At 37.4% G+C, this 25,950-nt stretch overlaps 1 protein-coding gene across 1 annotated transcript in view; it reads right to left on the bottom strand.

The window, feature by feature from the left end:
• TTC29 (tetratricopeptide repeat domain 29) overlaps nucleotides 1–25,950 on the bottom strand; it is a 148,037-nt gene that overhangs the window by 105,169 nt on the left and 16,918 nt on the right. Inside the window, exons 4-5 of the mRNA XM_045576686.1 lie at nucleotides 10,761–10,984; nucleotides 5,071–5,256 (exon numbers count right to left, since the gene is read on the bottom strand). Of these exons, the coding sequence (XP_045432642.1) occupies nucleotides 5,071–5,256; nucleotides 10,761–10,984 (410 nt within the window). The remainder of the gene's footprint in view (nucleotides 1–5,070; nucleotides 5,257–10,760; nucleotides 10,985–25,950) is intronic.

Genomic DNA, 25,950 nt, shown 5'->3' on the forward strand with positions numbered 1-25,950 from the left:
CCAGGCAGAGAGGGGACAGAGCAAAAGGATCAGGCTGTGTAAGAGGACAGTGCTAAGAGGCTTCACGGCAGGAGGCCTCCATTTGAAAAAATAAGAGCTGGTCTTTTTGGCTGTGCCACCAATCAGCCTAACACCCAGATTGCTGAACAAGGAAAATGCTATCCCCCCCACACATGTAGGGCTTGGGCTTGGAGGAGTTGAATTGGTTGCTGCGAGAGCTGTTGCAAGAGGAATGCTTTGTTTTCCTTACATCCCCTACACCCCTTGATGAGAAGCATCCTATTTAGTCCTGGTATTTAAAGGCAAGCAGGGTGGACAGTCTGCCCTGGCTCTGTTCACTGGCCATTGGAGCTGGTAGAATCCCCTGCTTCTACCTAGAATTGGGAGGGGGAGCATTTGTAGGAACAGCACCTCATTCAAGTCCACTGTCTACTGGGCATTCTTCCAGGACAGCAGTTTGATCCTCTCTTGCTTTAACTCACTGGTTCTCTTCTACCTTGATCAGTTCTTGAAAACATCTAGACATGGAGGGGGAGGGGGGTCAGGGGTGGGCTCCTTTTGAAGCTCAGAGTCTTGCTCATGGTCCTAGCTTTGTCCTAATTCATAAAGATCATGACATCTGTGCCCATAATCTCTTTAGAACTTAAAGATTTAAGAGGTAAGGGTTAACTCGTCCAGCACTGATCCCCTGCAGGCTGGTTTCCTAGAAAATAAGATGGACTCTAAGAAAGTTCCATGGAAACCAGTTAGGCTCATTGCTTTTAAGGAAATCAATCCTGACCTATTGCAAGGCTTGGGCCCCATTCCCTCTCTCCTGACAGGGGAGAGGTTGATGCTCCCCTGACAGTGAATGCCTGCGTGAGAAATCTTGCTATTTTATGCAATATTCTATGGCTACAACCCCAGGCACAGCCCTCAGCCCCCATGCTTTTCCTCCACCCCCTCTGTAGATCGTGCATGGGAGGGAGTCTGTGACCTCAAAGCCTAGATGCTGAGCTGGCAGAATATGGCTGGTTATCAAGGCTCTGCCACATCATATTGCTATTCCGTCTGGAACCTGATCACACCAGGAGTTGGACGATACTTCCCTGAACATACAGCATCCAATGAAAGGGCAGTGGGGGACCAGCACTCCTGCTGCCGCTCCTGTCTCTGGGAGCCGTCCTTAAGCAGTGCTGCTCCAGCAGGCCTGCTGTGAGCGCTTCTGACCAATTACCTGGTTAGCATGCCCGCTGTCCCAGCAAGCTGGGTGTCCATCCAGGGCCAGGCCACGGCCTCCTGGTAACAAGTCGAGGGACTGGAGGTAGATTAAAGGCCAAGAATGGAGAGGAAGAGTCTGCTGGTGGTGCTGTGACCAGCCTTCAGGATTGCCAGTTAGTGACCAAGAGTCAGTCCAGTGTGTCTCCAAACACTACCCTCTACTGGTGCCCGCTGGGCCCTGGCAAACCACACTGACACTATTTAGAATCTGTCTGGGTCAACACTAATTCTACCAGTAAGACCTGAGCAAGCTAACCAAGATAATGCTATCTTGCCTCAGTCGCAAGGAGAACTTGAGATCAATGCTGTAGATCCTGGTTTGCCTTAATCAATCCCTGGGCTTTGGTAATGCACAGTAATGGCTTTCTGATATAGATGGTGTGCACTCCCTAAGCTGTTCCAATAATGGCTCCCCCTGCTCATCTTCCATGATATCACCCAACATCTATTTCTAATCCTCCTCCTGATCTCCCACAGGCAAGTCCAGACTCAAAGCCCATATGAGTTGGAATAGAAGAGGTTGATACCAGAGTGAGAGATGATAATTAGAAGCTATCCATTGGAATTGGGGGAGGAGTGACAGCACAAAAAGCAGGCAGAAAATTAAAGGTTAATTTGTCCAAGTCTGATGACCCTCCATGCTGGTCTCCTACAAAAGAGACTGGCCTTCTGCAGGGCTCCACGGAAACCAGCTGGTCCCTAGTAGTAAGTCCATTAATTTGGTCAAAAGCAAAGTTTGAACGCAGATTCTAAATCATTGGAAGAGGCAGAGAAAAAGGTTCTGGTACTTGCTCAACTATAAACACTGATGTGGTCAACACTTCTCTAGCTCCTCAGCTCCCAATAAAGCTGCAAGGCCTGTACCCAGTTCCTTGATCATGTCAGGGACGGGCTTGGGGCTGCATCTGATCTCTAAAGCTGACCTGGCAGGAAAGGATCGAAGCTAAGGTTGTACTATATCATGGTGTTTTCATTGTCCTTGCCCGAGAAGGACCCAGTGCTTTCCTAATCATGTCTTTTAAAAAGCCCTCTCTCTCCCCAGGTCTGACACCTGGCCCACTAACCCTCTCAATGGGCATATCTCCTATTGATCAGTGTCTGAGAGCTTTCCCCAATGCTCTAGACATGGGATGAATGCTCTCTGTCTCTCTGTCCTGTTTGCATGAAAAAGTCCTTACAAATAGTTCACAATTCTGACTGAAGATACAACCACAGATTTGCACAAGTGTTTGGCAGCCCATGACCAGTCCATGTCTACCGCTCCAGCTACATTCAAAATACCTGACCTGAAGAATGAAACTGCCGGCCCTTGAGCCAATGGAGATCAGGCACACTGTACAAGAGGCCTCTCTTTAGCAGCACTGGGGGTTAGAACCTGTCTGCTGTGCTTAATCTGGCCAGGGGGCTCTGGGTGAGGCTCTGCTCCCATATGTGCCACTGGCTAAACACTGGCCCTAATGGTACTCAGGTGCCCAGACCCTGTGACAATGGCCTCTGCTCAAATTCGTTTGCTCTCTGGTTCCCTGAGGGTGCTGGAGCCATGCCTTGGGCTGCAGCCTGCTCGGTTGGGCCCTGACAATCCGCCTTTTGCCATCTGCCGGCTGGTACCCTGCTTTAACCTGAATGGGCACCGCTGGAATCAGGGTGCTGCCACCTGTCCCTGAGCACAGCTGCCCCGTAGCTGTTGCTGTGGGACCTCCATTAGCTTGTCCAAACCAATCAGGTCAGATATGCGGAAGCTACACCATTGTCACCTCAGTGGGAACCCTACAGCAAGGTGAGTCCCCATTCCACTCCAGCCACATATTTTTGATATCTCTACTTTACCCCCTTCATGAAAATTCTACCCCAATATAAAAGCTACACCAATAATTACACCATTGCTGGGTACAGTACATAACCAAAGGCAGTCTCTAGAATTTCCATCAATACCAACTCAGCCACTTTACCCATCAGGCAGTCAAGGCATGCTTCTCAGGGCCTATGAACTGATTAAGGCCAAAGAAAAATAATTCAGATCTGAAAAAAAGTAGTTGCAAAACAAAACAACACAACCTGAAGATAAGTTTATAGTCAAAATTTTCTATTTACTATGGAATCCTATTACATGATGGGGCATCTAAATGTAAGCCAGCCAACAACCTGCTCTCAGGGCAACCTCACCCTGATCACATTTCCCAAATGCATCCTCACTCTCAGCCACTAAAATGATGTGGGCAACCAGGGTGCCATGGTTACTGATCAAGATTACTAGGCGCTTCAATATTTGTTGAATGAGTAAATGAATGAATGAATGAATGAATGAAGCAATGAATAAATTCTCCAATAGAAGAAATACATTAAAAGGTTAATTTTTTTATTTTTTAAATAAATTACTTTTAATTTTGCAAGATGAAAAGTTCTGAAGTTTGTTTATATGATAATGTGAATATATTTAACACCATTGAACTTAGAAATAATTCAGATGGCCAATTTTGTTATATAGTTGGTTGTTTTTTTTGTGTGTGTTTGTTTTTTTTTTTACCACAATAAACATTTTTTTTTGAGAAATCAAATCAAATATTAAAAATCAGAAATAAATTTTTTAGAAAAATTCAGAATATACTTATTGGTAGCTATCTGAATCTTATCAGTCCACTTTTTTAAATTTTCATAATATAGCCCTATCTTACTTACCCCTTATTTTCTGATATTATTTCTTATATCTCTTGTGACTTGTTTTGGGATCCGAAATTGACAGTTTCATTATTTGATTTGTCATCATAGGTGACAGAATTTTATGGCTTCAATTATAAAAACAAACCAAAAAGCAATTTTTATTTTATTCATTTGGGGGGTTCCTATAGTTGACAGCAAAGTGCAGCATTATACTTTAGCATATGATCTTCAGGAACTTTTAGAATTAGCTCATTATAAAAGTAAAGCAATTATGTGTTTGTGTGGAGCAGGGGCTACTTGCAACAGGCTCTGAAGCTAGCTGACTAATTAATACCAGTTAGCACTAACTAGCTTTCCCTCATTGTGCCACAGTTTCCTCATCCTCAAAATGAAGATACTCTTTAAAAGCTTTAAAAAAAGTATTTATCTCACTTGTGAAATGGAAATAGTAATTTTTAAAAGCTTAAGCAAAAATATCACTTTGAATCTTACTTTATTTAAATAAGAACTTACCCCATTTTTACAGATTAAAAAACATAACATATTTTTATCTTCAGATATATTTTCTACCCACTATCCTTACATAAATAATTGTAACTCTTAAATTTCTACTTGCAGTCCTTATTAAACCACCATACAAAATATGTTTCTGACAATATTTTGTTGTTTTAGACTTTGGCTTGCCTTAAGATAACATTGCTAGCTATGAAGTTATTTTTAAAAAGAACATTTCTTTCAGAAATTGCTATAAAATCATGATGAGTCATATCTGAGTTTTTTAGATATTCTTTGTTTTTTGTATAGGGGCACTTGGAAAAATCCCCATTTTCACACATGAGAAATCAAATTAAAATGAACAAAGAGAGCACTAAGAAAGGAAAAACAATTCAAAATGGTGCAGCATGTTTGTGAATGAAGGATGCATTGGGGGTGGGGGAAGCTTTCTCTTTGTGATGCTGCTGGGGCAGAGGTAAGACGCAAGCAACACTGAAGGTGAGTCCATAAGTCATGCCTTTGCTTTTGAATCTCAATAACTTACATTTTTATAAAGCCTTTTATAAAGGGCTTTTTGTCAACCCCCACATGCCTTCTGATTGCCTGGACTCTGGATCCTCCAAGGCACCCAAAGCATCCAGGCTGATGGCCACTCACCATCTTCCTCAAAGAGAAGTCCCATGTGTCCATGTGCCTCAGCTTCTTTCTTCCCACCGTCAATTTTGATCATTTGAGCAATCTCATAACATCTTTTGTAGAAGTGGTTCCTTACCCACTTGTCTTCAGAATTATTGAAGTAACAGGCCAGAGCATACAAGTTATCATAGACATCTTCAAAAAGTCCTTCAAAGAGAGAAAAACATCATAAGCTGCATTAGAAAAATGTCTCATGACATCCTTTCAAATGGCAAACCAATACAGGGACATTTTGTTTTTCCTTTAAAATATGATTAACTACATTTAAAACTTGAAATGCAAAAGTTAATGTATATTAGCTATTAAAGTAGTTGCATTAATTAAAGAATATGTATATGAGAAAAGCAACAAAAAAAAATCTTCCCCAAAACTTAGCACATGTTAGAAACGGACATACCCTTTGGTTAAATCACTAGATTTTATATCGATATATAAGACAAAAGACAACAACATATAGTAGCAATGTGCTCAGTGCTTTCAGAAGAAATGAGTATGGATTACCATTAAAAACTTTTCTCACAAAAGAATTAAAAAGTAAATACAGAGAAAGCAAGGTTTCTTAACTTACGGAAAAAAGATAATATAAGCTGATAGAATATGAAAATGGCAAGGTTTTTCACTCAGAAGAAAAACAAGCAGGAGGCTTATAAGAAAAAATCAAGAATGAGTGAATTAAATGGAATACTACACTGCGGTGAAAAAAGAAGGAGTTCGTACCATTTGCAACAGCATGAATGGACCTGGAGAGCATTATGCTAAGCAAAATAAGCAAGGCAGAGAAAGATAAATATCACATGAGCTCACTCATTTGTGAAATATAATGAACAACATAAACTGATGAACAAAAACAGATCGAGAGACAAAGAAGCATCCATCAGAGCATCAAACCTCAGAGGGGAAGGTATGGGAGGGTGGGAATAAGGGGAAGAGATCAACCAAAGGACTTCTATGCATGCATTTAAGCCTGACCAATGGACACAGACACCAGGGAGTTGAGGTCATGAGTGGGGGGAGGGGGAATCGGGGAATAAGGATACATACCTTAATCAATAAAGAAAAAAAAATGACTCAATAAGTTCCATACACTTTCTAGCAATGTTTCCAGCCATGATTTACCAGCAACACTAAGAAAGAGTGGATTGCTATGCTTTTGTTTTCTATGAGTACCTTTTTCTGTTGAAAATGCATTAATACTAGTCATCCCTGTCACTCAAACAGTATTAGTTTATTAGTTGTTAGTGTGTTAAAGCTACCCTTTCCCCTGAAGTGGCATCTGACCTATTTGTGCTAAAGAAAAAAAAAGTGTATTAATCCTTTGTGAATCAGTCTTATAAATCCCACTGTCATCAATCATAAATTTGAATCAAAACATCATGTGTTTATAAATTGTGTCTCAATCCTGTAAACTCCAACCTATTGGTGAATCTGAACAAATTCAGAATCATTATGTTTTTTTGCCTTTGTGCAAAAAGCACACTTGCAAATATGTGGTAGCCTTGGATTACCTTTCCAGGGATTTTAAAAACACACAATCATTATTATTCACAGATATACTCCTGAAAAGATTACAATTGTAAAAAATATTTATAGATTGCCCACAAGCATTCCTGTAAGATTAAAGTTGAATCACTGAGGAAACTAAGCTGACTAGAACTGTACATAAGTCACTCCAATGTTCCAAATGAAATTTCTAAAACCAAAGTCATTCCTTTACATATATTGCTTCATAATTCCACGGGAAATTAGATTGACCTCAAAATAGGAATTATATCTAAAAATAAAGTAAAACAAAAAAGTTTTCCCTGTCGGCCTCTTTTTTAAAAAGATTCCGGAGAGCCATCCTGCAGCAGCACAGAGAAAAGGCGGAGACTAACCTGAGGCAGTGGGTGGGTGATGAAGGCTTGGCAGGTGAAAGGGGGTTAGAGAGGCAAAGGGGGGAAAAAGGGACATATATAATATTTTCAACAATAAAGATTTATTTATAAAAATAAAGTCAAGTGTAAATAATGTTTGAATTATCTATTGATTCGGCTGCCCATTGCCCTTATTGTCATCTCTTCTCTAGCCCCATGGGGCACAGAGCCATAATCATAATGGTACAGAGATTACTCACAACAGGTGATATAAGAAACATTATCAGGGACAAAGAAACACTTTAACAAATGGAAAATAATCCAAAAAGCAATAACTGGCTTACTTTAAACACTTCTTTGCTAGAAAACAGAAAATGTTTTGTAAAATAATTTAAATAAGTCTAGGTTCCCGCTCCATAAGTCTTAAGAGACATAACTGACCCCAAGATGGCTATTGTTAGTGTCACAGGTTTGATAAAATGAACTTCATGGTAACACTAGAGTGACAATCTTTCCAATGAGAAGAGATATGAATGCTTAGAGATATGCTACTTCAGGGTAAATGTCTCAGATCCTACAACCACATGCAATGGAATCTTGAGGTATTATATTATTAACAGATTTCTATATATTACATGAAGTGTGTGTGTGCACATGTGCATGTTTTAAGATTTAGGATTAATCCAAGTTAGTAAGAGTGAATGTGAATACTCTGTATAATATTTTTTATTTCAGAGAATGTATTCTTTATTTCTAGTTGATTCCTTATTATTTTTTGTTGATCCCTTATTATTTCTAGTTGATCCCTTTTCATATCCTCATAGGTCTTGTTTATTTTAATGGCCTTTTCTAGGAAATTCTTGAAAAACCTTATAAGCGTGGTTTTAAACTCTATATCCAGTCACTTTTTGTCCTCCATTTCTTTCGTTTGTGATCTGTTTCCTTGTCTTGGCATTTTCTCAGCTTCCCTGAGTTGGTAGCCTTAAAAGTCTCTGTGTTCAGCTTGGATGGGGCGGAGTTTCAGGGTGGAGCCTACTGCCTTGACTTCTGTCAGCCCCGCCCTATGAGGCTACTGAGTCTCAGTGTTCCTCAGTGTCCTTAGGTACTCGCCGCAAGCACCTCTGAGAGAAAGGTGCCCTTGAGTTTCGCCCGCTACCAAACAGTCTAGTCTCTCTCCCAATGACCCCAGAACTCGGGTTCAGTTTGGTTGGAAGTGGGGTTCAGAGGAGTCTGGAGCTTTTGTCTCCCTGCTAGAGCAATCCCACGGCACAATCAACACTCCGTTCTCTGTGAGCAATTAGCGCGCCTCCGGGACTGCCTTTCGCTGCTCCCCTGAGGTTCCGCCTTACAGTCCGGGCTCCCTCCTTATGTGTCTGGGTCCCCAGGGTCTAGCCCAGAACTGGAGTTCAACACAGTCTGGAACTTTTATTTCCTTCCCACTAGGGAACACCAGCCAGGCACTCAGCCTCCTCCTCCTCTCCAGCTCCGTCCTCTCCAGCTCCATCCTCTCCACGTGTACAACGTGTCTCCGTACCTTACGCTTTTACAGCTTCTCTGATTTTCCTTCTGGTTTTCTCTTTCCTTCTCATTGTAGAATTTCCAGTCAGTGGACCTTCCTGCAGTTCTGGGAAATGTCCATCTTGTATTTTAGTTGTATTTTATTGAAATTGTTGTGTGAGGCTGCAGTTAGGTGCTTACCTATGCCGCTATCTTGGTTTCTCTCCCTGTTGCTATCTTCTGATGCTGTTTCCATGGCCCCATCAATTCCCCCATTGTAGCATTAAGTAACAAAATGATGCCTAATATTTTCTCATTGAAAGGCCTGAAGTGAAATGTAGGCATTGTCATGCTAGGGCCTGAGCTTCTCTCTCTAAGTCCTATGATACTTTCACACAAGAAGTTTAAGTAAATAATGATTTAGAAAACCAAATAAATGTAAAAATCTAGGATTTCCTGTCTTTGATGATATAAAATGACTAATTTCTAATATGCAACTAAGAAATACTAATGACAACAAGATCAGTATTATAGTAGAGATTAAAATATTTTCTTCAATACATGAAACATAGTGACTTTCTGGAAAATTTTAGGACAAACAAAGTCCTAAAAAAAAGAATCTGTAAGAAACAATGTGATGGAATATGTAAAATTAACAATTTTATTTATAATTATGATTTGCAGCTTTTCATTCTTCTCACTATTTACTAATAAAAATTCTGATTGAAATCTATTTTATTTATTGATGAAACTCTCAAGTTCCATTATATAAATACTAGAAAAATCAGTATAATTTTCAAATTCTATTGCTCTTTGAAAGTTTCTCCTCAGTGAAAGTCAATGTTCAGTTCATATATAAAGAAGAACTTTGGAAAGTTTCATAGTTAAGGATACAGAAGATTTTAATACATCGGAAAGTTGTGGAGATGGTATTAGGTGCTATTCCTTGTTTCCTCTGGTTTGCAATGACATCACCATAATACCCTTGTGTCTGGGGCAGCCCTGTGATTCAAGATACTGGCATTTATTTCATAAAGATGCTTATTTGACTAGTTTATATTGTGCTAAAATGTCTTCATGTCTTAAATTCATACATGAAACAGTTTTTTAAAATATATTTTTATTGTTGACAGTATTAAATATCTCCTTTTCTCCCCTCCTTTGTTACCCTCCATCTAGTCCCTACCTATCTTCTCAGGGCTTCCCCACCCTATTGCTCATGTCCATGGGCAATGCATATCTATATCTATATATATAAAAGCTTAAGTGACCATTGCGACCGAACAACTGAACAACTAGTTGACCAGTTGCTTTGATGCACATTGACCACCCGGGGGCAGATACTTAATTCAGGAGCTTCCCCCTAGTGGTCAGTGACCTCCCAAAGCCAAGCTCCCTCAGTCCCTTCTCCCAGCTGGCTGGCCCTGATCACTCTGATGGAGACTGGGCAAGATGGCCCTGATCAGCCCCAATCACTGGCCAGGCCTAAGGACTCCACCTATGTACAACTTTGTGCACCAGGCCTCTAGTCCTAATATATAAAAACCCAGGGTCCATAACGACTATCTGAAGGCTCGACCAAACACTGGAAGTTAGTCCTGCAGTCAGTGCTGGGTTCCCGTGGTGACCCAGCACTGATTGCTGAGGGGGCTGCAGATCAGGCATGAAGAGAGGCCCGAAGAGAGGCAGGATCTGATCTGCAGCCACCATGCAGCTATTGATCAGCTGTTGCCTCTCTCTGGGCTTCACCAGCAGCCACGCCTCTGTTTCTCTCCAGGCCTCCTTGGGGGCTGCTGATCAGCCCCACCTCACTGACCAGGTATAGAGATATGCCCAGAGATGCTGACTGGCATAGAAACTGACCAATCAAAACCAAATCTGGGTGAACTTTGAGGAGCCAACAGCTGCCTAGGAGGCAGAGCTGACTGACATAGAAACCGACCAATCAGAACCAAATTGGCCGGCAGGGGAGGCCAGTTAGGGGCAATCAGGCAGGCATGCAGAGGCAGGTAGGGGTGATCAGGCAGGAAAGCAGGTGAGTGATTAGGAGTCCCAGATTATGAGAGGGATGTCTGACTATGGGATCGGGCCTACACTGGCAGTTGGACATCCCCCAAGGGGTCCCTGATTGGAGAGGGTGCAGGCTGGGCTGAGGATACCCCCTCCCTCCGTGTATGAATTTCATGCACTGGGCCACTAGTAAGTATATAAGTTCTTTGGTTTATCTCTCCTTGTTCCCCTACCCCCAAATCAAGACATATCAATATATAAGAAACAATTTGGAATCCTCCCTGCACTTACTTTTCCTTTCAGCCATCTCAGCCCTGGTCAGGTAGAGGTAGAATTGGTCCAGCTTATCAGGCTGCTCCTCCAGGGGTTTCTGCACCCAGAAGACAGACCTGAGCTTTGCAGCCTCCCTCAGGGCGTCCCACTTCTCCATCAGGGCGAAGAGCTCAGTGAAGGACTTGTGATACCCATCTCGCAGCATGTCCACGCAGATGTTCTTCTTGTATGAGTTCCGGTAACTGGGAGTGAGAATCAGAACACTCAGAATGTTATGTTCATTCTTGAAGTCTATGCAGTGTTTTTATCCTATAATAATGAAAGGTTGAATCATGCTGCCCCCCCCCTTTTTCCCCCCTAAGTGAAAGCACTGAAAACTAACCACTGAACAAGTTCAGTTTAATGAAAGGTGCCAGGAGCTATCTAAACTCAGTAGTTTTAACAAAAATACATTATAAAAATATATCAATTTTAAAGCTGAGCTCCCTTTGATATGGACAAACATGCTAGGTAGTTGACTGATGTCTTAGTCTGTTTGAGCTGCTGTAACAAAATATTACTGAGTAGCTTATCTACAAAAGAAATTTATCGCTCATAGTTCTGGAGGTTAGAAGTTCAAGATCATCAGTATCAGTGTGGTTTGTGCTGGTCCCTGTTAGCTGTGCTGGGCTCTCACATAGTGGAAGGGGCTAGGGATCTCTCTGGAGCCTCTTTTATAAGTTACTAATTCCATTCATGAGGTATCTACCCATGACCTGAGCACCTCCCAAAGCCCCTATTTACTACCACTTCCAGAGATTAGGATTTCAACGTATGAATTTGGACACTAAACATTCCAGACCACAGCAATTGATGACATCCAAAAGCACTTGATATAATAGACTTTTACCAAAACAAAAAACCAATAACCCGAGCAAACAAACAAAAAATGTGAAATATTTTAATATCAAAGCATGCATTCTAGAGTAAATAGTTTCACTGTATATTATGGAGGCTCGTCGTTCATTCATTCATTCATTCATTCATGCAGAATATGTTCTTTGAAAGGAATATTCTATTTACTTATTCAAAAAATTGCTATTGAGGTTCCTGCTAAGCACCAACCACTGCTCTAGACCATTTAGGTTCAATACTCTGGGGAGTTTGTACTCTTATGGGATAAAACGATCTGTATAATAAAAGGGTAATATGCAAATGGTTGGGAGGCCCTCATGCATAATGACCAATCAGCAGGCTGCATGCACAGCAAGTATAGGCAGGTGGAGACTTGCATCATGCCATTACAATCCATCACCAGGAGGCCAGGGGCCCAGTGGAGTCCTTTGCGTGCCTCTATTGGGGTCCAGAGGCCCAGCCCGGAGGTAGGGCCTGGTGGAGGCCTCCATGTGGCAAGGCCTGGGGGTCCCACAGCTCTGCATGGCATGGAGGCAGGACCTCCAGCTCCGGCCTACCTCTTTGGGGCAATCCATCCAGGAGCCCTGAATGGGTGGGTGGGTCCTATCTCTTTGGGGCAATGGATCACGGGGCTCCTGCACTGTGACATGGCTCAGGCCAGGCTTGGGGACCCCTCCCTCCCCAAGTGCACAAATTTCATACACCAGGCCACTAGTCAACAAATAAACAAATAATAAATAATTTCAGATGCAAATTGCCATGCATGAAATAGGATGTAAAAAGATGAATATTTTAGATTCTTCTTTTTAATAAATAGAAGACATATAATAATATTTAAATATTTAGAACAACTGACTTGATGTGATACTACCTGCAATAAAAATTTCAGTGTGACCCTGGCTAGTTTGGCTCAGGGGATAGAGCATTGGCCTTTGGACTGAAGGGTCCCAGGTTCGATTCCAATCAAGGGCACATGCCAGGTTGTGGGCTCAATGCCCAGTAGGGGGTGTGAAGGAGGCATCCAATCAATGATTCTCTCTCATCATTGATGTTTCTATTTCTCCCTCTCCCTTCCTCTCTGAAATCAATAAAAATATATATAAAAAAATTTCTGTGTGGAGTGGAAAAAGACTAGAATTAGTCAAAACACCCAAAGTCTGGGTCAGAATACCCAGGACTGCAAAATCCCCCTGAACCTAATTTCTTGTCACCTGTGAAGTGTGCATATTAATATATGCCATACCTTCATGGCAGGAGAAAATAACATATTTGAGTTCCTGCCTTCTACTCATGAGGGAGTATGGAGAGGATGCAAGCCCATGTCTTCTCTCCTGCCCTCCCCACAATGCCATAGGAAGGGGATGAATGCTAATGGCTACTGTGTGGACTGCCCACTGGGGACAGGAAGAGGACACAGTTACACCTCTGAGAATAAGAAGCACTAGGGGGGACGGAGGAAGTCAGGTCAGTATATTTCCAGAGCTGATGGAAAAGGATGGATCGTGTGCATCAGAGATGGACACCTGTATAGACCCTCACAGGTTAGGGAAACATTCAATGACAAGAAAGAGAAAACTGGGCTCTCATTGCCTTTAACAGGAGAGGCTTATGTTTCTCACAGCACAAGACGCCTAAAAGTAGGCTGCTACTGGCCGTGGTGCAGTGGCAAGAACCTTATTTTAACCTTTCCTTCATGCTTGTCCCCTGCTGGTCACTGGAGGAGTTCTCCAACTCCCAATGGTCATTTCCACCTTCAAGGCCGCAGAAAAGGGGAGGATGTGATGGCACCAGCTGTGTCTTTCCCTATTACTGGGGAAAAGAGAAACAGTTGTGCAACTACTAAAAGATGTCCACTTTGGTTCCACTGGCCAGAACCCTGTCCCACGGACATCCTTGCTATTATAAAAGGAGACTAGAAAAACAAAGGTTCTGCCTGTTCTAGGGCACCTTGCTACCCTACACAAAACTAGAGTTATGCTGGCAAAGAAGCAGGGAGAAATGGATACAGAGAGGCAAAGCCACTGTCTATCACAAGGTCCTAGAAGATCTGGAAGTGAACGCTGACAAACCCTGGTGCTCAGGGATGCCGGATAAAACCGGGCCAGATGCCCAGTTTAATTTGAATGTCATACAATGGATCTGAGGGAAATGAAGGAGATAAATAGAAGCAGGTAGATTCAACGCATAGTTAGGAGAGAAAAATAGTGATTATTCGATCAGTGAATGAATGTTAAGGGTGATAGGAAGAGAGAAGCTAAGATGACATCAGGTTTTTGGAGGGGTAATTTGCTGAAGAGAACACAAAAGGATGAACAGTTTGGGGGGAAAATTATGAATTTGAATTCAGATAACTTTCGATTGAGGAGCCTAACAGAATATCCAACGGGTACCCCTAAAGAGAGTTTTAGGGTGGCATAGAAGGTCTGAGAGAACAAGGGGCTAGAAATCCAACCAGGCTTCAAACAAGCACTGGCACAAATGTAGGTCTGTGACTGAGCTGCCAGCATGTTTTCCTGTGAGTGAGGAGAGCATTCTGGAGCAGAAATAAAGACTAGTATATATGAACAAAAATTAGACTATTCATTTTAAACAATTAAAAACAAGCACTAGACGAGGCCATCTCGGTTCTAATCTCACCTGGGACAGAGATGGAGAAAAGCACCCTCTAGTCCATTTCCCTGCCCTGGAAGGTGAGGCTGCCTGGGTTGGACTGTGTCCACCCAGAATGCCAAGTACTTTGGAAATGGCTCATCCCACATGGTGTGTCCTCTCGGTTGGACTGATTTCAGACTCCCTGGGCACAGGTGGATCAGTGACTCCAATTAAGCCACTGCCCCTTCTCCCAGGATTTTGAAAGTTGAGGTAAGAAACACAAAAGTGTAGAAGGTTGTTGGAGCTCAAACCACCTGGCAGCAACATCCCGATGGGAGTCTCAGTAGGTCTTGCTACCTAGACCCATTTAAGATTCAAGGGTATCAGATCTTGCCTTTTTATTTTATTTATTTTTTGAGCCCATTCTCCTCTAAATTCAGCAAGTTACCTAAAATCCTGCCAATAAAATCATTTCCACTTTATTTAGTCAGAATTAGTTTCTGCTGACTCTGTCCAAAGAACACAAAACTGATTCAGAAAGGACTGGAGTAAACTTGTTTCCAAGACATCTTTCAACCTCAAAATATCCACAACATGTAACTAAAAACAATTTTTAAAATTTCAAGTACATTTTAAAAATAGACCATTCTTTGCAAAAGACATTTCAAATAGAATAATATTTCAGAATACATGTTACTACTCTAATAGCATCTCTATTTTATATTCATTTGTGTATACACACGTATACAGGTCATTCTTTAAGTCTTATTACTAATATTTGAGAGCAAAAAAAGAGCAATTATAGTGATTTGCTAAATACGTTCTTATTTATACTTTACTAGAGGCCCAATACACAAAATTCATGCAAGAGTAGGCCTTCCTTCCCCCAGCTGCTGGCACCTGGGACCCTGGTTTCCCTCTAGACCTGGCTTCATCCAAAAGGATGTCCGGTCTAATTAGCATATTATGTTTTTATTATTATAGATACTTAATGCAAATAATTTCTTTTAACTGCAAAATTTTTCATTTAGCACAGCAAACTGGCTGGGTATCTGAAAATAAAAATATATGTTAATTTCCACCATTACATTATATTTGGACTTATCAGGTTTTATATTTCATAACAGACAACCACAGCCAAAGTTCACTCACTTTATGGAGAGGAATTTAAAAAACAAAACAAAAAACAAATAGAAATATAAATGGAATGCAAATTCATTATTTATTTCACTTGGACATGAAGTGATTAGTCTCTGGTTTTATTTACATATTAAAACAAATATTAGTTTAAGTTAAAATATGCCATCCATGGAAGCAGAGGTAGCGACATTCATGGGTGTGCTGGGCATCTATCAATCATTGGCCTAAGGAAGACCTCTGCCACTGCAGACACCTGAGGCTGCCCTAGGCTGAGGGATGTTCTGGGGAAGAATGGACTTAAAGAATTAAGCAGTCATGCATTTAACATGGACTATATTACTGCTAGTCAAAGACATTATTCATTAGAGATTATATGTAAATATTCTGAATTTACATCCAAATTTCCTTAAAAAATTCTAAAATTAAACAATTCTGTGGACCGGCAGAAAGTAAAACTGAGCAATCTTGAATGCCTCCACAGCAGCTGAAGGCGTGGAGACGCTGTGAAATGGGGAGCGTTCTGTTAAAAAGCCATGGAGATACTATATCACTTTTAAACTCTGCCTGCAACCATTTTTGAATAGCTACCATTATTAGGGCACCTAAGTGTGTCAGACACTGTGCAGGCATTATTTCTAACTCACACAATAACTCTACAAAGTACTACTTCTATTTTTATAGATAAAAACACACAAATGAACAAAAAACCTGAGGTTATGACTTGCCCAAAGCAATACAAAGTAATAGGAGCCAAGTTGGAATTTTCACCCAGGTTTCTCAGACTGGAAATTTTGAATTTTTTTACTTTATCACATTGCTTCCATCTATATCAAATACTGTTGATATTTCTCCTCCTCCTTCTCCTCCTGCACAATTTTCTGTTTATTTGCGTTGATTGTTTAGGAATTTGACATAACTGGGTAGTTACAATGTAATTTCAATTTGAAGGCTGCTGTTTGGATCCCGGCTGGATTAGGGGAAATGACAGGCATCATTCTGTGAATCTCCCAGAGAATCCCCGTCCTTAAAGTCCTTAAAACGAGGGAGCAGACAACGAACGGCATCCATGCAAAGCCAATTAAATAATGTGATTCCCACTCGAGGGTGTCAAGTCTAACAGGGAAAACACTGAAAGAGACAAACGCATAAAAGGATGAAAAGCACACACTTCCACAAAAATGAAAAACATGAATGAATGGAATGAGTAGATGTGACAGCTTATTTTATTCTCTCTTACAGACTTTCAAAATCAAAACGCATTATCAACTATTCTATCATAGAATTAATAGATTTAACTATTTTCTTCATATAATACTACAAACTGAAATTCTGTATCAAGGTGAAACTTCACATTCAGTAAAATATTTCAAAAGCAATTCAATAAAATAAAAAAAAAACGATACTTTAAAAAAGATCATGAAATTTTTATTTTAATCTGACAAAGATAAACTCAAAAGGTATGTAATATCTAATCAAAAGTCAGGATAATACTTTTATTCCATTAAATTAATATTTATAAGTCACTAGTGGGTTATCTTTGTGTCAGTTATAACAGTCATACATTCATACTGAAGGTATAAATGTTATTGGAATCACCTACGGGATAATAACATTGACTCTTAAATTAATACTTAAATAGCTTCAGTTAATATAATTTCCATGGAATAAAGTAAGTCACTATTCTTAGTCACACTTTTCAGTGTAGGTAGATATTATAATATATATAATTAGAATGGGGAAAATATATTTTATACAGAGAGAGAGAGAGAGAGAGAGAGAGAGAGAGAGAGAGAGAGAGAGAGAGTTACACAGAGACAGAGAGAGAGAGAGAGAGAGAGAGAGAGAGAGAGAGAGGGGGGGGGGGGAGGGAGATAACAATCACAAATTATTTGGGTATGTTTATAGTTTTTTCATGAAAAGGACAATTTCCTACAAAAAAGCTAAATCAATGATACAGCATTTTTCAGCATATTAAGAGAAGTTAGAAAGAAAAAAGTTAGTAATGTTTGAAATGACTTAACTTTAAAAGCATATAGAATGATTTCAAAATGAAAACTGAAAGCATTTTTCTTTTACACATTTAAGTTTTTAACAATGATTAGTTATAATGTTGATTAATGCTGATTAAGAATTACACTACTATCACTCATACATATTTTTGTGTAATAACCATTGGGAAGTTTATAACCTTTAATTTATTTTCGTTACTTCAAAATATAGCAAGAAGAAAAGTTTCAATATAAAAAAGTCTTTTCAAATTTAAAGGGTTTCCAATGAGTTGACTGGTCTCTGGGGGCATCTACTGGAAATTCAGCAAACTGCAGTCACTTCATGTAAATTTGATAACTTTCATTATCCATCTTAATACAGATATTATTTTAATTGATATGCAAATAAGGTGGCACTCAAAGAAGATAAATGTAAAGTTATGCATGGTATTCTATCTCATCCATCTGGTAACAGCAAAACATGTAGCTGTCTATGAGATCAGTTAACAAATACTCAACTCTTAAAAATGTAAATAGGGCAGATGGCATTTCACAGATGAAGTTTTCAAACCATTCAATTCTCATGTTTGGAAAAACTAGAAATATATTTTAGAGGTAAACATTCACACACTTAGTGAGGCATTTTGTTAATCTAAATGAAATATATGTAAAACCACTTTTAAAATTATGATGATTTCTCTGAAATAAAGACACTTTGCATAACCTGATAACTGCTTATTTTTTATATAACTTAATTTAACTATTTAGAAGTTAATATCTCAAAAAGTAGAATTTGTTATACTTGGGACAAAAAAAATCTATCTTTTCCAATAATTAGTCATTACAATTAGATTTAATCATTAAAATGAACATTGTTATTAATTTCTCCTAAACATTTTAGTAGAGCATCCTTAAAGAAAAATGAACATATAGCCGAAACCAGTTTGGCTCTGTGGATAGAGCGTCGGCCTGTGGTCTGAAAGGTCCGGGGATCGATTCCGGTCAAGGGAATGTGCCTTGGTTTCGGTCACATCCCCAGAGGTGGGTGTGCAGGAGGCAGCTGATCAATGTTTCTCTCTCATCAATGTTTCTAACTCTCTATCCCTCTCCCTTCCTCTCTGTAAAAAAATCAATAAAATATTTTTTTTTAAAAAAAGAAAAATGAACGTATAATGAACATAATATGATCACTGAAGCTTAATGGTGTTTTGTTTTTTTTATAAACAAAGTAACTCATACTGATATTATTGGAGCTATGATTAATCATATAATAGAAGTTTTAACATTATAGCCATTATAATAATCTTGATTTTCTTTGTGAAATTTTAACCATATTTTCTTTAAGCGAAAACAAAAAAATAATATAAAGGTATAGCATTGTGCTATATTATACTATAATATAATTCATATACTGCTATAATTTAACCTAAACATCCTCCTAATAAAGATTGATATATATAAGATTTTAGCTTCATTCCAAAATAAATAAATAAATAAATAAATAAATAAATAAATAAATAATAAAATCAACTAATGCATATATTAGTTTATACTGCTCCTGGAAATTTTATTAGAATCACTATCCAAATAAATGATCAACTGAAAAAAAACTAATCAGCATTAAAATGTTATCAGCAATCAGAATATTAATTACTGTTTGGTTTTACAGTAATACAGCAGGATTTTGGTTTCAATTTAGATTCAGATTTATTTTAGATAGCTGGATTTATTGATAACTTAAAAATAAGTAATTAAAATCCACCCCACAAAAAGTTACAGAATAGAATGTTTTGTGATTTTTCTAAGCAATTAGAAGTTTACTAATTTGAGTGTTTAGAGGAAGTTGTTACATTTGTAAGTTTTGCTTTATATTTTTGGAAAATACATATTTATTTGTATCTCTTGATAATCAAAGTTAGAAAGCACAGTCAGACATTCAGCATTTTAAAAGAATATATACCAACTGAAAAATTTGGAAAGCTCTATTTAATCCAAATCAACCTTTAATTTGTTTTAAAAATTTAATAGTAAAAATAATAACAGCAATAATAACTAAGGAAGTTTACCTCATAATATTTTGTAAATTGGACTATTACTAATATAAGTATTTCAACAAAAAATAAAATATTAAAAACTTTGATCAGCAAAGAATTCTCTCAATAACACAATAATAATTCACTTCAACATGAGTGATTTATTTTAGAATATACAGACTATCATGTAGAATGAAACAAAGACAGATTCAATTACGTTAAACTGATATTTAGCAAAAAGGCAGTAACTTTTTGTGAGATAATAAATGTTAATCAATCTAATAGAAATTTTGCTGGTGATTGTTCCTCGGTATCACAGGAAAGCAATGGTTATTTAGTAGACAGACTACAATCCTTTTAATACCTTTAAATAATTCTCTTAACATAAAGGCATTTTTTCAGGTACATACCCTCTTGAAATGATTTACTCAAGTGATTCCCATTCAATCAAATATTTGAAGTACAGTGATTGTAATCAATCAGAAATGAATAAACTATTTATCAGTCAAAATAAAGTATTATAAAAATATTTACCCATGGCTTCCACATGTTTTCATTACTGAAAAATCTTTACTAAACTTAACCACATTTAAAAAAAGTTTTTCTTTACAAGTTTAGTGAAAAAACCCTGAAAGAATACTCTATTTGATGTTAATTATTGATACAAATAAAATCTTTACAAATACTCTTATTACTTGCAAACTCCCTGGAGAAGTTAAATTTTTTTTTTTTTTTTTTTTTTTTTTTTACAAAAATGGTTTAAGACACAGATCATACGTGGAAAGGTATGAACTGAATGTCACTGTTTAAAAAGAATTTTCAATGAAAGTATTTTCAAGCCAGAAGTACCACAATTGAGTCCAGACAACTTTGGCTAAATGAGGCAACCGTATTTACTAGTATTGTTGTTTTTTTAAATTTACACTATGACTTTCCACTATAGGAAAACAGTTATGTAACAACTGTATTAAATTGGTTATATTGTTACTTAACCAATTAAACATAAGCTAAAAAATAAAGCTTGAAAATAATCTTAGTTTTTAGATTGAGTTATAATTATTTAAAAATCTGAATAACAATTCTGTTACTTTCTGCATGCTAACACAATGAAAATAAACCATAAAAAAGGAGAAAAGCAAAATATATGCTTCATACTACATCACTATGAACAATGGACTTCACACATGTAAACATGATTACATTAGATCATCACTCCCATATTTTTGTTTAAATTACTATTTATAATTTTTTATTAATATAAACTCCATACAATATATCACTGTACTTTAAAATATAATTCTGTGTTGCTCTCCAAATTTTTTGAAATCTTTTAGGACAATTAATCTCAAATGATATTAAAATTTTTCTTTCAGTTCTTCATCTCCATATCTTTATAAATAAAAGAACTATCAAGTTTCCATATAAATTGAGTGAAACATCAAACTTTTAATAAAAATGTAAGGCTGCAGAAAATAAAGTTAAAGCTTAGTAAAAACAACAAGTTGCATTAAAAAGAAAACTTCAGCTCACTGTGCTCTTTTTTTTACCAAAGTATGTCATACATTTTATCTTTTCAAGAGTTTGACGAGTTTTGCAAGTAAAATTCTGTTTCCTCTACACTTGCTAATAGTCATGAGAATCTGTAGTTTGCACCTTCCCATTAAAAATGTATTGTATTTTTTTGAAATTATTCACCCCGCCTTTTATCCAGATCATGTCTTTGAAAGGAGGAAGTAGATAATAAATGGAATAATTCATGATTTCCCATTAAATATGAAACTTTCTTTTGCAGAGTTTAGAAAATGAAGTTCTACATAATGTACAAAAGTTGATTAGAACTTTCTTAACCTTTTCAAGAAAAGCCTTTCACATTAAACAACTGCATGAAGAGCTTTCTTGGGAAGTAAACTGATCAATTCTTTACACCTAGAGCTTTATCACATACATTCTAATTTTGCTCCTTTCAAACATATTTCCTTATAATATTATAATACTATAATACTAAAATAATGGGGAAAAAATAGCGTGCATGGGCTATAAACATGACAAGTACCTAAGAAAAACAAAACTGGTTTAAATTCAAAGGGAAAAACCGTGTAAATTAAAAATGAAAACAAAATACTATTCATGCTCCATTCAGCAACATAATGAATCAGAGTGTCAGAGTAAGTAACAAAACCTGAAGTTCTTTATTATGACATTTCTTTTGTCATAAGAAAAAAAAAGTATCTTTATAAACTTATCTTTACAAACTACCCATTCGTGTTCTGTTAACTACACTCTTGATTTTTTTTGGATAAAATAAAACAAAAACTAAATCAAACAATTTTTAGGCTCATTCCAGCTCTGTCCTTTTCTATTTCCTGGATAAGAAATCTGCAGTAAATTTAACTGAAGAGAGATGTCAGGTTCTGACTATTTCAGGGCAGCAGGTGACCTCATTTCTTTGAGTTTTTAAGTTTCTATTGTGGAATACTCATCTTTTCACTAAACATGTTTTAATTGTCCCCGTAGCAAAAATACGATAAGTATACATTTTTCCTTCAAACTTGAATGCCTAAAACATAGCTACCAAATTGTGAGCTCTGAGAGGAAACCTTTCTATTGTCTGCTCTTTAATCACCATAACAAAGGAGGGCTGCACTGCACACAGGGAGAGCCTGGTCAGGATTCCTCCCAGGCCACGTGCATCCTGATCAAACTTCCAGAACATACATTTTGCTTTCCATTTAGTAAAAACTAAATTAAGAAAAAAAGAAAGAAAAAAAAAAGTCAATCATTTTTGAAGCTTTGGTTAGACAATACTAGCAAATAATATCTTCCTTTCCTGAATGTTGTTATTAATTTTATTGTAGCTATCTCAAACATTCAGAAAATTCTTACTTATAACTGAGAGCATAAGGTATATAAAATCAAATATGTATATGAATAAGAACCTTGTCAGAACTAAAGGAAGGATTTGTGAGAATGAGAAAATAAAAGAACTTTGAATTAAAATGTTTAGGAAATAGTAAAAATAGATATTATATATTAGGTGTTATAACTTCCTTGAGAAAGAGAACAAGTCATTTGTTTCTTCTGTATTTTCATATAATAGTGAAAATGCAAACAAAAAGAGAGTTTGTATACCTTGATTAACATAAAACAAAAAAGAAGTCATAAAAATTAAAGGGGCATACAGATATCAGTGATTCAGAAATAGATTAATTTTCTGAGAAATATAGCAATTAGGAAACAATACATGTAATAACAAAGATTCAAGGCTTATAAACATTTCAGAAAAAGGAGAAATTTATCTTAATGCCTCTCCCCCACCCCTACCCCTGAAAATTACAAATAAAGTAGAGGTTAAAAAGTTTTAAATAGCTCTGGCCAGTGTGGCTCAGTTGCTTGGAGCATCTTCCCATACACTGAAAGGTGGTGGGCTCACATAGATGTTTCTCTTTCTCCCTGTCCCCGCCTCTCTCTCCTTTCCTTTCTCTAAAAATCAATAAAAAGTATATCTGTGGGAGAGGAAAAATATACATTTTAAAGAAAGTTTTGAATAACAACTATTGAGCTTGACTAAAATAACAGGCTCAATCTAATTATTAGATTCTTATAGAATTATCTACCAAATAAACTGAAAAGTACAAGAAATATTTATAAAAATTGACAATGTACTGGACACACTAGAAATTCCATTACTGATATCATATAGGGTTCATTTACTGAGCACAGAAATAAATCCACTTCACAATCCTAAATCCCCTCATAAAAAAAAAAAAGATAAGAAAAAAATTATTCACCTGAAATTTTATGAATATATTTCTAAATTATTCATTGCCTAAAGAGGAACAGTCATAGACATTTTCATATAGTTAGAACTGAGAGAATAAAAACTAGATATCAGGTAGATATCAGGTCCTGGAGGTGGCGGGAGGAGGGGAGAGGGGGGAGGAGTCATCAAGGTACTCAAAAGGAAATTTATAATTTAAATGTATTTGCTAGAAAACAAGAACAACTTGGACAAGTGAATAAGCTAGCTTTCAACCCAGGATGCTAGAAAAGAAATCCTAAGAAAATAAACAATAACATAAAGTCAAATAAAGTATAGGAAAGAAAATATTAAAGGTAAATCCATAGTGAATAAACAAGTACCAAAAAGTTGACCCACAAAACAAAATAACTGGTTATGTGAAAAGACAAATCTTTGTATAATAATTATTTTAAAAATTCCATTTCTTTAAATTCTTTCATAGCATCAGGTACATCTTATAAGATTTTCTACAAAGTCTGTAAAAAACTGGAAATCTTTAAAAGGTCTCCTTTCCCTATAGAAACTGTTTCGGCTCAGGCTGAGTGTTCTTTTGTTCATCTTTTCTTTTCTTTTGTATTGTGTTATATTCTCAAATATCAAGTATCAGAATATATTTGTTTATTTATGATAATGAATAAACAATGAAAATATGTTTTCACTGATATTTTAGGGAGAGAGAAAGAGAATGACACATGAATGTGAGAAACAGCTATTGGCTGCCGGCTGCCTCAGCAGGCTCTTTCTGGGGATCAAGCCTAAAACCAGGGCACGTGCTCTGACCAGGAATCAAACTGCTGCCCTCTCTGTTCATGGGATCCAATGTTCAACTAACAGAGCCACACCAGCCATGGAGAAGTTATAGGTTTTTTTTTTATTTTTAATTTAATATATTTTATTGATTTTTTACAGAGAGGAAGGGAGAAGAATAGAGAGTTAGAAACATTGATGAGAAAGAGAGACATCGATCAGCTGCCTCCTGCACCCCCTCCCCCACCACACTGGGTATGTGCCTGCAACCAAGGTACATGCCCTTGACCGGAATCGAACCTGGGACCTTCCAGTCTGCAGGCCTACGCTCTATCCACTGAGCAAAACAGGTTTCAGCAAGTTCTAGGTTTCTTAACACAGGTAAGCATGCTTGCATTCCCTCTGTTTATCGGCTTTCTTCTGAGGAGTGCAGGTCAAGAGAGCAAGGCTGGGCATTCCTTGCATCAATGCCAAATGAAAAGGACTTTGCATGGTGCACCAGCCTCCCTGACAGGAGCTCAGGCCAACCATTACAATTCTTTAAGATTTTTTTGTGTGTGGTATCCTTCAGAATATATTAATACAAAAAGCAAGGTACAGACAGTGTACATAATGCACTTTGTGTTCAGAAAAAGACCTGATAATGTACTACTTTCGCAGAACATACACATTGTGTAATATTTTTTGTTTACATAAGATTGAGGCTTCTTAAAGCAGAGGTTTTCTATTTATTTTTTATTTGGTTTCATCATAAGAGATATTATCCTATAGTTTTCCATTTATGAACTGGCTCTTTCTGGTATTAGGATCATGGTAACTCCAGTCTGGTAGAAGGAGTTCAGAAGTGTTTCCTATTTTATTGAAGAGTACGAGTCAAATTGGCCTTATTTCCTCCTTACATGTTAGGTAAAAATCACCAGTGAATCCATATGGATCTGAAATGTTCTTTGTGATATTTTTAAATGACGAATTCAATGTTTTTAAGGGAGATAAACCTTCCATTTTATCTATTTCTACTTAAGCCAACTTGGCAGTGTCTTTCAAGAAATTTAGCCATTCCATACAAGTTGTTTTATTAGCATAATGCTTTTTCCCTAAGTAGCATTCTTATATTTGTACTAGAGACCCAGTGCATAAAATTTGTGCAGGGAGAGTTCCTCAGCCTGGCTTGTGCCCTCTCGCAGTCTAGGAGCCCTCAGGGAATGTTCAACTGACTGGCCATCAGTCAGAGAGGCGGGAGAGGCTCCTGCTACTGCTATTGCACTCACCAACCATAAGTCTGGCTTCTGGCTGAGTGGCACTGCCCCTGTGGGAATGCCCAGACTTCCAAGGGGCAGTTCCTGCATTGAGTGTCTGCCCCCTGGTGGTCAGGGTGTGCCATAGCAACCAGTCATTCTGCTGTTCGGACAATTTGCATATTAGCCTTTTATGATGTAGGATAATTAATACTGATGTGTCTTTTCATTTCTGTAAGGATTTATTGTGTCTTCTCCCTTTTTCTTTGACCAGTCTGACTCAATGCCAATCAATTTTATTGATATTTTTAGAGAAGCAATTTTTAGTTTCATTGATTTTTCTCTAATGTTTTTGTTTTCTGCTCTCACTTCACAATTCCTTTTCCTCTGCTAACTTTAAGTTTAAATAATTTTCTTTTTCTAGTTGTTTTTTTTTATAAGCATAGGACACTGATTTTAGGCATTTCTATTTGTCTAATATAAGCATTTTAATGCTATAAAGTTCCCTTTAGCACTATTTTGGCTGTATTCTATACCATGTTTTCTTTTAGTCAGTTAAAAATATTTTCTAATTTGCTTTGTGATTTTTTTCTTTGATCCATGGTTTATTTACAAGTATATTGTCTAGTTTCCAATTTTTTTTTTTGGGGGGGGGGGGTTTCCAGATAAATCTTCCTATTATTTCTAATTTATATATTCATTGTTATAAGAGAAAATAATTTGTAGGATATAAATCCTTTCATTTTTATTTTATATTTCAGAATATAATGTCCTTTGATG

The sequence above is a fragment of the Pipistrellus kuhlii genome, unplaced genomic scaffold (assembly GCF_014108245.1).
Source record: "Pipistrellus kuhlii isolate mPipKuh1 unplaced genomic scaffold, mPipKuh1.p scaffold_m20_p_8, whole genome shotgun sequence".
NCBI lineage: Eukaryota > Metazoa > Chordata > Mammalia > Chiroptera > Vespertilionidae > Pipistrellus > Pipistrellus kuhlii.